Here is a 13,785-nt window from a genome sequence, read left to right as displayed (position 1 = left end):
TTTATTTTACAAACACCTTCATACAAGTCTTAGTTAGGTCGTTTACGACTTGTCTTAAACTTAAAACCCAAAAGAGGCATTTTGTTATACCATGATGGGAATAAAGACGAATGTGAGACTAGTCTACATTCACCAATTAATAAGGAGTAACTTTGGGGTTTAAGTTTTACGAGAGCTCTCTCATATCCATTTTCATTATCTTCAACCTCATATTACTCACTTTCTCCATTATCAAACTCTGTTATTGACTTAAGTATCAGAAAGTGTCTCGAACCACAAGCTTTGACACTCCCATAATTTACATTTGTCAGGTAGGAACTCGAGAACCAAAGGCGGACCGTTTAAAGGGCTCAGGCTCCCCAAAGTTTTGGAAAATTATGATTTTTCCCCTGAAATTTAAAAAAAAATTAATTAGGCCCTCAATTTTTGAAAAATTTCATTTCTCCCTTGAAGTTTGTAGAAAATTTTAATCAAACCCTTAAAATTTTGAAAATTCTCATTATACCTTTTTTTTTTTGAAAATTTTAATTAAGCTCACTTAAAATGTTTGAAAAATCTAATTAATCTCACAAACATTTAAAATTTTTAATTAGACCCCCAAATTTTTTTAAAAGAATTTCTTTAAACTTCTAAAATTTTTGAAACTTTTATTATACCTCAAACATTAAAAAAAATTATTTTAATTTAATAATTATATTAATATAAAATAAAAATTTAAAATTTAAACTAGTAATTCGAAAGATATTCAAGACTAGTGTTTGGTGGCAAGCAATTTAAAGTTTAATAATGGAATTAGGTCCCCATAAACTCTAATACGTGCCCAAAGATCTCATAATTAAGGATTAAAAAAGTGACTTTTGACCAAATTTTAAAGAAAAAAAAAAGCAAATCTCCTTTCGTAAACACAAAGCCTTAGAACAATTATTACTAAAATCTTCTAATTAATCCTTTTTAACTTTTCTAACCAAAAAAATCCCTTTTTCTTTTTAATTTTGCATTTCTACTTCCTCTCTCACAAACACATATGTATATGATGAAATTATTAGTGTAAAATATTTTATGTAATTTATCAATATTTTTTTATTAATTTACTTTTTTACCATATTGATTAAAAATATTATCTTAATCAATATATAATGATTTAAGGTTTTTTATTGAACAAATAATTAAATATTTTTTATTTATTTATTAAGATATATGAATAGATTATAAAATATTATGATTAACTTGTTAAAATATTAATTTTATATGAATGAGCATGCACTTTTGGAGCTCCACCATTGTTGAAAAGAAAGTTATGTGGGGACTATTTCTCAACCTACAAAGCCAATTCTCATTTAATGGGTGGGAAATAAGGATCTTTCCTTTAGTGGGATTACCCTTTTGCAAGCTATCCAAAGAGAATTTAATTCTAAGTTTTATATTTTTTTTATATAATATTTAAAATTATTCAGAGTTAGTTTTTTACCGTTTAAATAGGATGTTATACTTCAACACACTTAAACTCATGTCCTCTTGTATTGGTAATAATGTCGATGCCAATTAAACTAAGACTTGAGTTCAAACTTTAATATTAAATGGGTTTTTGGAATATGTGGGATTCTAACACAAGTTAATTTTATTTATAAAATAAAAAATAAATTATTATAAAAGTATTTTTATCTTTTTATATTCTTGTATAAAATTTTTAAAAATATATATACATAATAAGTTTTGAACTTAAAACATAACAGTAATTTATTTTTGAACATGCTTTTATAAAAATATTTATTATTTTAGAAAAAGAATAAAATTTCTCAATTTTATCATTTCAATTAAAGTTTTATAATATATATATTTACAAATATATATATATATTCAGAAAACTTTCACCCACAGTATATATAAACATTTTCTTGACTAAAAATAAAAGGAATTTTTATTTATTCCATTTAGAAAAATAATTACTCAAAATTCATAAAGAAAAAATGTATATTTTTTCTCTGAATTTCTAATATCTAAAAATGTATATTAATTTGATTCTAAAAATAAAAAATTACATTGATGTGACTGGGCAAACAATGTCACATTCTCTTATTAACAAAGTATGCAATCTTTTTTTTATATATACAATATTCAGAATTATTCATAGTTTCTCTCCAACTCTTAAATATGAGGATAATATGTTTCAGCACACTTAATTTCACGTTATTTTATACTAACAACAATACTAATACCAATCGAACTAGCTCACAATAAAATATGTAATCTTTAATTATAATAACAATAACAATAAACGTTAAATTCAAAGTTGCAATTTTTCAAATAATTAAATTCCCATTTCATTTAATTTTTGAACATTTTCCAATTTGTACTCTGAAGATTCTTCGTTCTAGCGATGCTCCCAAAACAAAAATCCAAATTCATCACTTAGAGTTGAACTATTTTTAATAATTAAAATTATTATATTAATGAATATGGGTTCAAAGGGTTCAAACCAGAGTTTTTTTAATCACGATATGTTGTTTAGAAAAATATATTAATTTTTAATGTTAATTAATTAAAATACATCGTTCAGAAAAAAAAAATTACATTGAATTTTTTGACAAAAAATTCTTTGTTCCCTTCTCTACTCTTCTACCAACAGCTGTCTCAGTCTTCCTTGTTCTCTTTTGAGCTTAAAAAATGAACAAACTTTTATAATTAATGAAAAAAATGGTATGTTTTTCTAATTGTTCTTTTGATAATAATTATTAAAAAACCCCCTAAATTCAAGTTTAATCCATTATTCCAACCGTCAAAACTGGAAAAAGTTTAGCTTAGACATGGGCTGAAAATATAAGTCTATATGTTAACTTGATGGTTAGGATGTTTACTATTTTAAGTGTAGTCTAAGCTTAAATTGTATTAGTCGTGCTGCTGTTAGGACTTTACTCTCCCCTTATAATTCATAAAAAAATTAGTTTAATTTAAAAAAATAATTAAAATTACATTTAAAATTTAATTTTTATTTACTATATATATAAAAAAAGTTTTGACGAATAAAAGTGTGTCTACCCACTTGCGAATAGGGGTGTTCAAATTGAATTACCTGAAATGTAAAAATTTTAAATCATTAACCGAATCAAAAAAAATTTTAAATACATTAACCGAATTAAAATATTTTAAGTTAATCGAAATCTATATATTTTTATCTTTTGGTTAAAATAAGTATATAACATCTAAAAAATGCATTGTTGATGTCCATTTTTTTAATAATTCAAAAAATAATATTTAATTCGATTAATATAAAAATAACAATTCAAAAAATACATTACTAATATAAAAAATATATTATATATAATATATATTATTTATTTCAATTAATTCGATTAATTATTTGATTTCAAACTGGATTAATTAATAGTTAAAATTTAAAAAAAATTATTAATCAACCTTCAACTGGACTAAATTCAACCGTTTAGTAATGAACATAATTAAACCGGTTAATTCAATTTTAACTCAAGGTACCTTCTTACGAATCCAAAAAGAAAGAAAAAAAAAACACAAATCAAATCTCGGTCTCTTTTTCCTATAACAATAAATAAATAATAAAAGATTCTTTTTATAAACATGAAAAAAGATTTCAAGTTGTCAAATCAAACAAATTTAAATGTACACGTGGACCAATAAAATTCTCTTGTCGAATAAAAGTCAACAAATAGTTCAAAAGCAGATTTTTAACCCAAATCGGCTATTTTTTTCCCTTGTCCTTTTCTTTCTTTCTTTTTCGATTTAACGCACATGCCTTTTGTTTTCCTTTTACTATTTTTATTTGATTGAAAATATTCATTTTTAAAAAATGAAATATAATTTTTATAAATTTATCTAATTTTTTTAAATATCATAATGATATTCATTATTTTATTAAATTTATTTTTAAAATGTAAATTGAGGAATAAAATAATTCTAATTTAAGCTTGAAATTCAAGATTTTAATCTCATAAATATTAAATTTCAAGGTTTCAATTTAAAAATCATGAGATATCAATATAAACTTAATTTAATTTTAAATTGGGTTTATTTAATTATGTATTATTTATATAATTCATTAATATTATATTTAAATATATTTTTATATATTTGTTTATTACAAGAAGTGAGAATTTCCATTATGCCATCCATGTCTAAAAAAAGTGCTTGATTTTGTGATAGCTAATTAGACGACACAATCGATCAAAGTGAAAAATAGATGATTTTACTTTTGTAATTATAATAATTAATCAAAAGTTTACACTTTTTAATTTCTTGGTCTTGGTTTTTTGGTGTTAAATAAGATTCCATTATAAAGCATCTATTTGTTTTATTAGAATTATATTAGATTTTGACAGTCGGTAAATATGTCCGTAAATTTTTTAAAAATTTTATTTTTAAAATAAAAAATTAAATGTCTAAATTTAGGTAAAGTTAAAAGGGTAAAGTATAAAAACAAATAAATTTAGGTAAAGTTAAAAGGGTAAAGTATAAAAACAATCATTTTTGTTTGTTTCAGATTATATTTTAGTCACTTATGTTTGAAATGTTACGTTTTAATCACTTACGTTATCGTTTTGTTACGAAGTAGTCACTCTACTGTTAAGTTCCGTTACCTTCCTAACGGCAGTCCTACGTGGCAATCCAAATTAAATTATTTACTTAAAAATTTATTTTCATCTCAACAACTGGACATCTTAGTTGGTATTTAAAACGTATTTGGACAGCCATATAGGACTGCCGTTAGAGAGGTAACGGAGTTTAATAGTAACGTAAGTGACTCAAATATAACATTTCAAAGTGACTAAAATATAATCTAAAACAAACAAAAATAATTATTTTTATAATTTACCTAAATTAAAATGTACAAAATTATAGTAAGATTCAACTCATGAATTCATAACTTTTCAAAATAGTCCAAAACCAAAGGCAAAAGTATAAGCACCCATTAATTGATCTGCTTAATCTTGAAAATTGTTTTTTTTTTTTATAAATATGGGTTGAGCTACGAGTTATTTTTGCGAAATTCTTCATTTATTTTTCTCACCTACCACCAAGATATACATTAAATTTTCCTAATAAGCTATTTCTATTAGTAGTCAATGATAGTAACCATAGGTGACATATGATCAACTTCAACATTATGAAAACTTAATAATGTATAAAATCCATATGCTTTATTTATTTTTATTTATTCTTGCTTTTTCTCTTACATAAAAGTTGCAAGAATCTGATCCAGTACTGTTAGAGAAGACATAACTTCATCTCCTTTGTCTGAAACTGAGATTATGCTAACATGCTTTGGTAGCTCAGACTTATTGATCTTTTCTTAGTTGTTCTAAGGTTGATGTAACAGTTTCTTCTCTGAGAAATTAAGAATGTTTTGGCTGAGAAAATTTTGGATCATTATATTAGTTTTGGTAGTTGATGTTTTTGGAGCAAAGGTCTACGCTGTTCCGGCCAAACCTTGTCGGATTCTATTAGATACCGATGTTGATACCGATGATTTCTTCGCTCTTTTGTACCTCTTGAAGCTCAACCGATCGGAATTCGAATTGGAGGTTAAACTCTTTTCCTGCATCTTTTACGACATCCTTTACATGATGGGTCGCGACGACATAGCTGTTGGTGTCGGAGGAGAGGGTGGAATCCTTGAAGATGGCACCATATTACCGAACGTTGGTGGATATCTTCCGATTATCGAACAGGTATGCTTGGGATTCATATCATTTTTAATTGCGTCGTGTTTATCTCGATCGTGAATGCAACGGATGCTGAAATTTCAGGCTCGGAATCTTTGTTTGTAATTTACTTAATCAGGGGATGACAACAGCTGGAGGTTGTAGGTACAGGCAATTCCGGTAGGCCTCAGAGGACGATTGGATTTCGACACTAACTACGGCATCCGAAAATCATTTCTTCCGCAGGTACAGAAATTCCGACTCTATTTTTTTTTCTCGAATCCATCGTGTCCGACATTCTACATCAATGGAATCAGGGCAGCAGGAAATATTCTCCTCTTAAACAACCAACTGCTCAGCAAGTAATGATCGAAAAAACATCAGCCGGTCCAATAACCGTATTCGTGACCGGAGCTCACACGAATTTCGCTGTTTTTCTCATGAAGAACCCGCATCTAAAGCGAAACATCGAGCATATATATGTCATGGGTGGTGGAGTAAGGTCCAATAACCCAACAGGTTGTTGCCCCAAACATGGTACCCCACATTGCCACCCTCGCCAATGTGGTGACCCTGGAAACCTGTTCACGGATTACAACACTAATCCTTATGCCGAATTCAATATCTTCGGAGACCCTTTCGCAGCATATCAGGTACACGTTCATATCCCGAACAGTCTCGAGTTTTTTATATTCGAGTTAAGCATCTTCACCCAACCCGAATTTCAATTGCTATTTGCAGGTGTTTCATTCAGGTATACCGGTTACTCTTGTTTCTTTAGATGCAACAAACACCATCCCTATAACCGAGGAGTTTTTCAAGGCATTTGAACAGAGCCAATGGACTTACGAAGCACAATATTGCTTTAAATCCTTGAAAATGGCTCGGGATACTTGGTTTGATGACCGATTTTATACGGTAAAATCACCGCTACAACTCGATAGAAAGTGACATTTTTTCTTATTTGAGGGTTCATGTTTCTTGTAATGTGCAGAGCTATTTCATGTGGGATTCGTTCACATCAGGTGTTGCAGTGTCGATCATGCGTAATTATGGGAAGAACAATGGGGAAAATGAATTTGCTGAAATGGAATACATGAATATAAGTGTGGTTACTTCGAATGAGCCTTATGGAATATGTGATGGTTCAAATCCGTTGTTTGATGGGCTTCATTTTCCGAAGTTTAAATTGAATAAAAGTGGATTGCATAGCGGCCATGTCCAGATGGGACTTCGTGATCCATTTTGCTTTGTAGAGAATGGGAAAGGGAAATGCAAGGTAAAATCGTAAAACATTCTTCATTCTTATTGAAATATTGATGTTTAATATGTATGCTATTATGCATGAACACATGCATTAGAGAATATAATATTCCATAAGTCTTCCAAATTTGACCTATCAGTTGGGCAAGTTAGGTTAATTTTGGGTTGGTGAATATTAATAGGATTAATTCATGTTTTAAAGTAAGTTATTTTAGTTTGAGTTAATATTAAGTTCAAGTTATTTTAAGTTTAGATCAATTTCAATTCTGCATAGTTTTATGTTTGGGTCATTTGGGATTAAGTCATTGAGCTTCAAAACTCGAGTTATTTAAGTTGAGTCATTTCAAGTTCAATTCATTTCGAGTTGTACAAGTTCGAATCACTAATTCAAAAATCTCCTCCAAGTACATGAAAATTTTGAATTTTTTTTTAACATATTCGTATTAGATGCATATTGCACATAAAATCACACCCGAACCCATGTAACATATATCAATAGCAGTGATTAAGCTAGAGGGGTGACAGTGATCTTGCCCCAAAAGTAATAGAATTGCTTTAGACTCTTTTAAAAATCGTAAAAATACAAATTAATACAATGATAAAAATTTATTTTGACCCAAACATTTATAATTTACTTCTAACTCCTCCACGAAATATTCTCAGCTTCGCGGCTGCCCGGTAATACATACATACCTACATACTTACCTATCTTTTTCTTTTTTGTTAATAATCAAGTAGGATGGTTACACAGAGGAGGGAACTGGTCCAGATTCAGTTCGTGTACTTGTTGCAACAAAGGCAAAACCTAATCATGATCTTACCAGCAAACTCAACAGAGAATTTTTCACAAATTTTTTGGATGTAAGCTCTTATATAAATTTCCCACAAAATTGAAAAATTATTATTATTCTCGAATTTTGTCTGAAATTTCCTGTTGATATGTCATTTTTAAACATGCTGGAAATGAATACAGGTTTTAAATCGACCTGAAAATACAGCAAGGTTCAATCTCACAACAGAATTTCCTCATTTCAGACAAGCTTTTTACGAACCAGATTTTAAAAACAGAACTCTGGGGAAACCTGTCGTTTTCGACATGGATATGAGTGCCGGAGATTTTATGGCTTTGTTTTATCTCCTCAAAGTGCCTGTGGAACTACTCAACCTTAAGGTAACCTTGTTAATGTTATCAATATATATATATCATGTCTAACTCGTCCATATCTAAAATTTAGATTCGAATCCGAGTACCATAGATATGACGAGCGAATGCATTTTTCTTTATGCAGGCAATATTAGTGAGTCCAACAGGTTGGGCCAACGCAGCAGCAATCGATATCGTTTATGATTTGCAACACATGATGGGACGTGATGACATTCCAGTTGGTCTTGGAGATGTATTTGCCATGAGCCAATCTGACCAAATTTTCCATCTTGTTGGTGACTGTAAATATGCCAAGGCTATCCCACATGGGAGTGGAGGATTCCTGGATTCCGATACCCTTTACGGGTTAGCTCGGGACTTACCACGAAGTCCGAGAAGGTATCGGTTTTAAAAACCGAGATAATAGATTAATCGATTTGGTCGGTTAAACTAGTTGAAAACTGAGCTTAGAACTGAACTACATCATTGATTTTCTATTGCAGGTATACAGCAGAAAACTCTGTAAAATTTGGAGCTCCAAGGGATACAGATCAGCCTGAACTAAGACAACCTTTGGCACTGGAAATTTGGATTTCAATATTGAAAACTATGGATCCTGGATCAAAAATTAATATATTGACTAATGGACCTTTGACAAGTTTAGCAAAAATTATAACTAGAACAAATTCAACTTCATTCATTCAGGTACGTATCGGATACGGATACGTGATTATGTTTTTATATATTTAAAGAGTCCTTAGAGAATCATATCATCCTAATCACATTTGAGTATGTGACAAATATAAGTAATGGGCTTAAAGAAAAATATGATATATTCGGATGATTGTAAGTTATATCAATGGCATTGGCCTAAAATATTATAAAATTATTATTTAGGCCCTTTAAGTTTTCTGAAATTATAAATTAAAAAACAGTAAAATTGTACTTTAACCCTTAAAATTTATTTTTCATTTCTGACCCTAATTCTAGCTTCTCCCAGGATATGATATGGAACTTACAAAAAAATTAGAAGACCCATACCTGATACATACTTGTATCTAACACTCGCTCTCTAAGTCCGAGTAACAAAGGTTTTTGACGGTATTATTGGCCAATAAGATTGTTGTTTTAGGTAATGAAATCAGCTAGTGATTTTTTTTTTCTCAAATCAAATTGCAGAATGTGTATATTGTAGGAGGACATATCAGCAGAAGTAGCCTTGATGAAGGAAATGTCTTCACTATTCCTTCCAATAAATATGCTGAATTCAACCTGTTCCTTGACCCGATTGCAGCAAAAACAGTCTTCAAATCAGGCTTAAACATTACGCTTATTCCGCTAGGCACTCAGCGCAAAGTCAGTCGGTTCGTTGAGACCATAAAGCGGCTGCAGTTGACAAGGACTCCTGAAGCACGGTTTGTGAAGAGTCTGTTGTCCAGGCTATTCACTTTGAAGCAAGCTCATCACAGATACCGTCATACGGTAAAGTTATTATTCTAATTACGAACTTAACGAATGCTATTGCAATCAATAAATAACAACAGTTTCTAATCCCGGGTTTATCTAAAGCAGGATATATTCTTTGGTGAAATCCTTGGAGCTATATTAATGGCTGGAGATCAACGCAAACTGAAACCCACCATGCAAGAAATGCCCATCAAAGTCATTGCTGAAGGTACTGAAGCCATTGATGGGCAGATTTTGATTGATGAAAAACATGGGAAATTAGTACAAATATTAAAAAATATTGATCCAATGGCATATTATGATCAATTTGCTGATAGATTGGGTGATGAAAAGCAATCAGCTGTATTAGGAAGCTATGATGAACAGAGAAAAATGTGGAATACACCACCTAATCGAACTTAACAAATTCTCATTTATATTTCAGATAACATGAAACATAGAAGTTAAAGACTAAATATCTGTCTTGTTCCTTTGAGATGCACTTTTCTATGTTTTTTCTTACCAACCAAACATTGGTTCTATATATTATATAATGGCTTTAATAGGCAAATTACACCAAATAATGTCAAATAAATCACTAAGTGGAACAGATTCTTACAAACCTAGGGTAGTGTTTAGCTTCGGTTGATTCAATGGAGACTGCGATTAATCAGACCCTCGAATATTGCATAAAGATCTCTGTTATCAGGGCCAAAAATCTCGTTTGCCTTCCTCAAAGTCTCCTGGATAATTCACATAAACAATTAAGGTGAAAATGCTGCCACAAGAAACAAATGAAACAAAGAAGTTAATAAAAAAGAGGATTTTCAGACAAGGAGTTGCATACTTCTTTTGTTTGCTTGTGGGAATTCAATTCTTTAACATTTGCGAGGAATGCACCGAACTGCTCATAAGACAACCGGCTCCTAATGAAACAGAGAAGCAAGGGGGTGAGATAGGCAATTTCGCAATTACATTTGCTCGGTTTGTCTTGTAAAACAGGCTATATTTGCGCTATATTAGAAGATAACTTCTTGTGCATATTTAAGCGTCCACAACAATTTATTCTCTCGAATTTATGCTTTCGTGTTAATTTGTATTTACCTGGCTTGGCGGAAGAATTCTTTTCCGTCAACCCGAGTCCGTCCTGAAACATATCCAGAAATAAGTCATTTTAAATATTAAACACAGTAGCTTCCTCACAATTAGTTGAGCTATTTCAAGACACTTTCATCAAAAGAGGTTTCAGTATTATGGAAAAAAAATTTATCTGAGGTGCAACATTATATGATCATCAAACTTCAATGATGGCATTCTCTTTGAGTAAATGTCCCTATCAACTATCGAGATGGTTCAACATTATTCTATGTCGGCTGTTTATGTAGTATTGCAATCCACCACTACAAGCAATTAGATTCTAAAATAAGGTCTTATTCTAGAACAGATTTGAAGCTAACCAATCTGTGATCCGGAATCAGAGCTTGACATTGATGGCCTATCATCAAACATGCCTCTTGAGGTAGAAAATGAAACCAAATGTTTCCTAGGGGACACTGGCATTGATGTTCTTGTTGGAGATGCAGAACCCGAAACACTTGGCGGGGAACCTGGAGGAGTTAGCCGAGGGGTGCTTGTTTGTGATGCTAGCAACTGAGGTATGCCGGGACGTGAGGCTGCCATTATAATGGTTCTTAGTAAGAAAAAAAGATAACATATAGAGTAAGAAAAGGTGGAAAGAACAGATTTTCGTGCACACAGTTGCAAACATTTGCAATTTTTCATGATCCAACATATGCTTGTGCAAGCATCCACAAATGCAGAAGATTTTTATAGCCATGTTACTTGGACTCAGTTATGCGTGCGACACAGAACATTCAGTTTTTCAGGTGTCGGCAATGGGTACTTTAAGCAAAATGAATAGTCAAAGCAATATGGTTAATCATGGAAATAATCATGTTTATGAATCAAATCTACAGTCCAGCCAAAACCAACAAAGTGCAAAGCATTACCATCTGCCTCATTATCCTCCGCAAAAGAATTTCCCGTACTGGAATACTGGCTGCAGATAAAAGAAGATCCTGACGGAAAGGTTACATCATCTTCTGAATAAGTTGAAACAAAGCAAGGGTTATATCATAAGGGGAAAGGATGTTTAAGCTCTAAACAACAAATTATGCATCTGACAAAGAACTCTATGGAAAGGCACCCCGTAATAAGGCATAGCACGAAAAATTGGGCAAATAAGACCAACAAGCTCAACTCAGTGAATACTAAAGATGAAAAGAATACCCGATGGTGTTGGCTTCGCAACTATATGAGGACCCCCTGCCTGTAGCAAAAACAAGACTTAATCAAGAGTTAAACTTCTCAGCGTTATCCTAGAAAGGAATGCTCGAGATAAACAATAAAGCAATCCGGAAGACAACTTACTGAACTTTCCTCATCCTCTTGAAGTGACTGCATAAGCGTCTTTCTAAAGACCTCCAACTGCACAGTCACGGAAAAGTAAAATCTCAGACTTCATTATCTAATAAAACCCTCCTACACTAGCCATTTTTGTAACATCATTTAACTCGAACCACATCAGTCCTTGCCGGTTTCGTATCCAGAGATGAAGGGCACACTCAAATTTCCAAAATTCTCATTATTTTTGCACCACAAACACAAAATCCACAAAATGAAAAACATTCCAAATCAATCATGATATGATTATCCCTTCCCATATGAGCCATGGAACAACAAATCGGTTAGAAAATTTTAATAGAGCACTCTTGAATTTTCCGTGAACATCAAAATTTATTCACCATTTTAAGTTTCAACCATCATATCATTCAAACTCTTCATTTTTCTTGAAATATCTATATGCAACTCAAATTCAGACGTGAGTATGAGATATGACCCCCAAATACATTGAATACAACCGAGCTGGACACATTCTCATATCTGACACTCACACCAGAATCCGACTAATATAACATATTATACATACAGCCAAGAATGTACTTTCCTCTACTTCCTTTTCCTCTATTTTTATTCTAAGTTACAGATAGAAATTACAACATTTCCTAATTAAAAATCAAGTCCTATTAACAATAACTAAAACTTAACTATTGAAAACAAATACTTAACTTATTATTATACCACGATACATTAAGGACACCTATTACTATTTTCGACTACCCAAACTGACCAACCCCATTTCAGGATGTATTCAAGTCATATCTTAACCTGGATCTAAATTAGACTCAATACTTTTCTTATAAATACCCTATTAGCCTTCAATGTGCTAAAACACCTTACTATTCTGTATTACTTTAATTGTTATAACATAACCCAAATTTCATTCGAAGCTAAAAAATTTAGCAGCTTTAGTCAAATAGTCAACCACAAGTCAAAACCCCATTAACATTTACCTTGGAAACATCTCTCTGAAGATTCTTTACAGTACTAGTAAGTGAAGCATTATCTTTCAACAAACTCTCCTACCAACAACAAAAAAAAAGCTCAATTATTCATTTCATTTTTCAAAAAAAAAAAAAAGAAACTAATTGAAACCAAAGTCAACCCAAACCTTCTCCTCTTCGGCCTTAGCGAGTTTATCCGAAGTTTGAGACAAAGAAGCATCGAGGGCTTCGATCTGAGCATAAAGATCGGCAATTTGTTGATCTTTCTGGGCGAGTTTGAGTTGAAGGGAAGAAATTTCGGCTTCAAGTAAAGAGATACGAGCTGAGAGTGCAATGGAAGTGAGCTTACGGGCAACATCGAGTTGTTGGAAAGGATCAGAGGGTAATATTCGCAAGATTTCATCGGGAAGATCAAAGGTCGAAGTTGAACCATCCGATTCTTCAGCCAACATTGGTCTCTCACACTCCTACCTCTCTTAATTTATCCTATTATTTTACTTTTTTTGTATTTTAATGAGTGGTTTTTGTTTTTATATTGCATGATTTTTATTTTTATTTTCAATTATTAACTATTTTGATCTGGATAAAACAAAAAATTTGTGGTTTATTATGTTCCTTGACGGATAGGCAAAAGACAAAAAGTTTATATCTGTGTTTGCTTTTCCAGTTTTATTGCAGTGCCTGTTTTTCTTGGGAATTGAACCCATCTTAAATTAGGGTTTAATTTTCATTTTGGTCCTCAAATTATATATTTTATCACTTTGATACTTAAACTATCATTTTGGTTTAATTCAATTTTTGTAACAGCCTTAAAGAAACCGATATACATGCGGTGCCAATCAGAATGTGCCACGCA

The 13,785-nt window shown here is 31.3% G+C and overlaps 1 protein-coding gene and 1 pseudogene across 5 annotated transcripts; one reads left to right on the top strand and one right to left on the bottom strand.

Moving 5' to 3' along the window:
* The first annotated feature begins 5,128 nt into the window (after nucleotides 1-5,128).
* On the top strand, nucleotides 5,129-9,948 carry LOC107949173 (uncharacterized; annotated as a pseudogene).
* On the bottom strand, nucleotides 9,936-13,553 carry LOC107949174 (uncharacterized protein At4g15545). 5 transcript variants are annotated; one of them, XM_016883898.2, is made up of 9 exons: nucleotides 13,097-13,553; nucleotides 12,939-13,007; nucleotides 11,956-12,012; nucleotides 11,815-11,854; nucleotides 11,535-11,627; nucleotides 10,983-11,198; nucleotides 10,630-10,672; nucleotides 10,373-10,451; nucleotides 9,936-10,268 (listed from the first exon to the last, which is right to left on the bottom strand). In XM_016883898.2, exons 1-9 carry the CDS (start codon nucleotides 13,379-13,381, stop codon nucleotides 10,176-10,178), a joined length of 975 nt encoding a protein of 324 aa, XP_016739387.1. In that variant the 5' UTR covers nucleotides 13,382-13,553; the 3' UTR covers nucleotides 9,936-10,175. The 5 variants fall into 5 exon arrangements, with proteins under 5 accessions (XP_016739387.1, XP_040945555.1, XP_040945548.1 ...); XM_041089621.1 differs by having other exon boundaries at nucleotides 11,535-11,603; nucleotides 11,965-12,012; nucleotides 13,097-13,516; XM_041089614.1 differs by having other exon boundaries at nucleotides 11,535-11,603; nucleotides 13,097-13,513.
* Nucleotides 13,554-13,785: the final 232 nt, after the last annotated feature.

The sequence above is a fragment of the Gossypium hirsutum genome, chromosome A02 (assembly GCF_007990345.1).
Source record: "Gossypium hirsutum isolate 1008001.06 chromosome A02, Gossypium_hirsutum_v2.1, whole genome shotgun sequence".
In the NCBI taxonomy this organism is placed as follows: Eukaryota; Viridiplantae; Streptophyta; class Magnoliopsida; order Malvales; family Malvaceae; genus Gossypium; species Gossypium hirsutum.
The sequence above is the reverse complement of the archived record's forward strand: the minus strand, read 5'-3'. Positions and strand labels throughout refer to the sequence as shown.

Excerpts from the sequence above, each read along its gene's own strand:
- LOC107949174 (XM_016883898.2), bottom strand. The coding sequence starts at position 13,381 with ATGTTGGCTGAAGAATCGGATGGTTCAACTTCGACCTTTGATCTTCCC. Across the intron at positions 12,013-12,938 it reads TTCAGAGAGATGTTTCCAAG|TTGGAGGTCTTTAGAAAGAC; the intron begins GTAAATGTTAAT and ends GTGACTGTGCAG. Across the intron at positions 10,673-10,982 it reads TGATTCCGGATCACAGATTG|GACGGACTCGGGTTGACGGA; the intron begins GTTAGCTTCAAA and ends GATATGTTTCAG.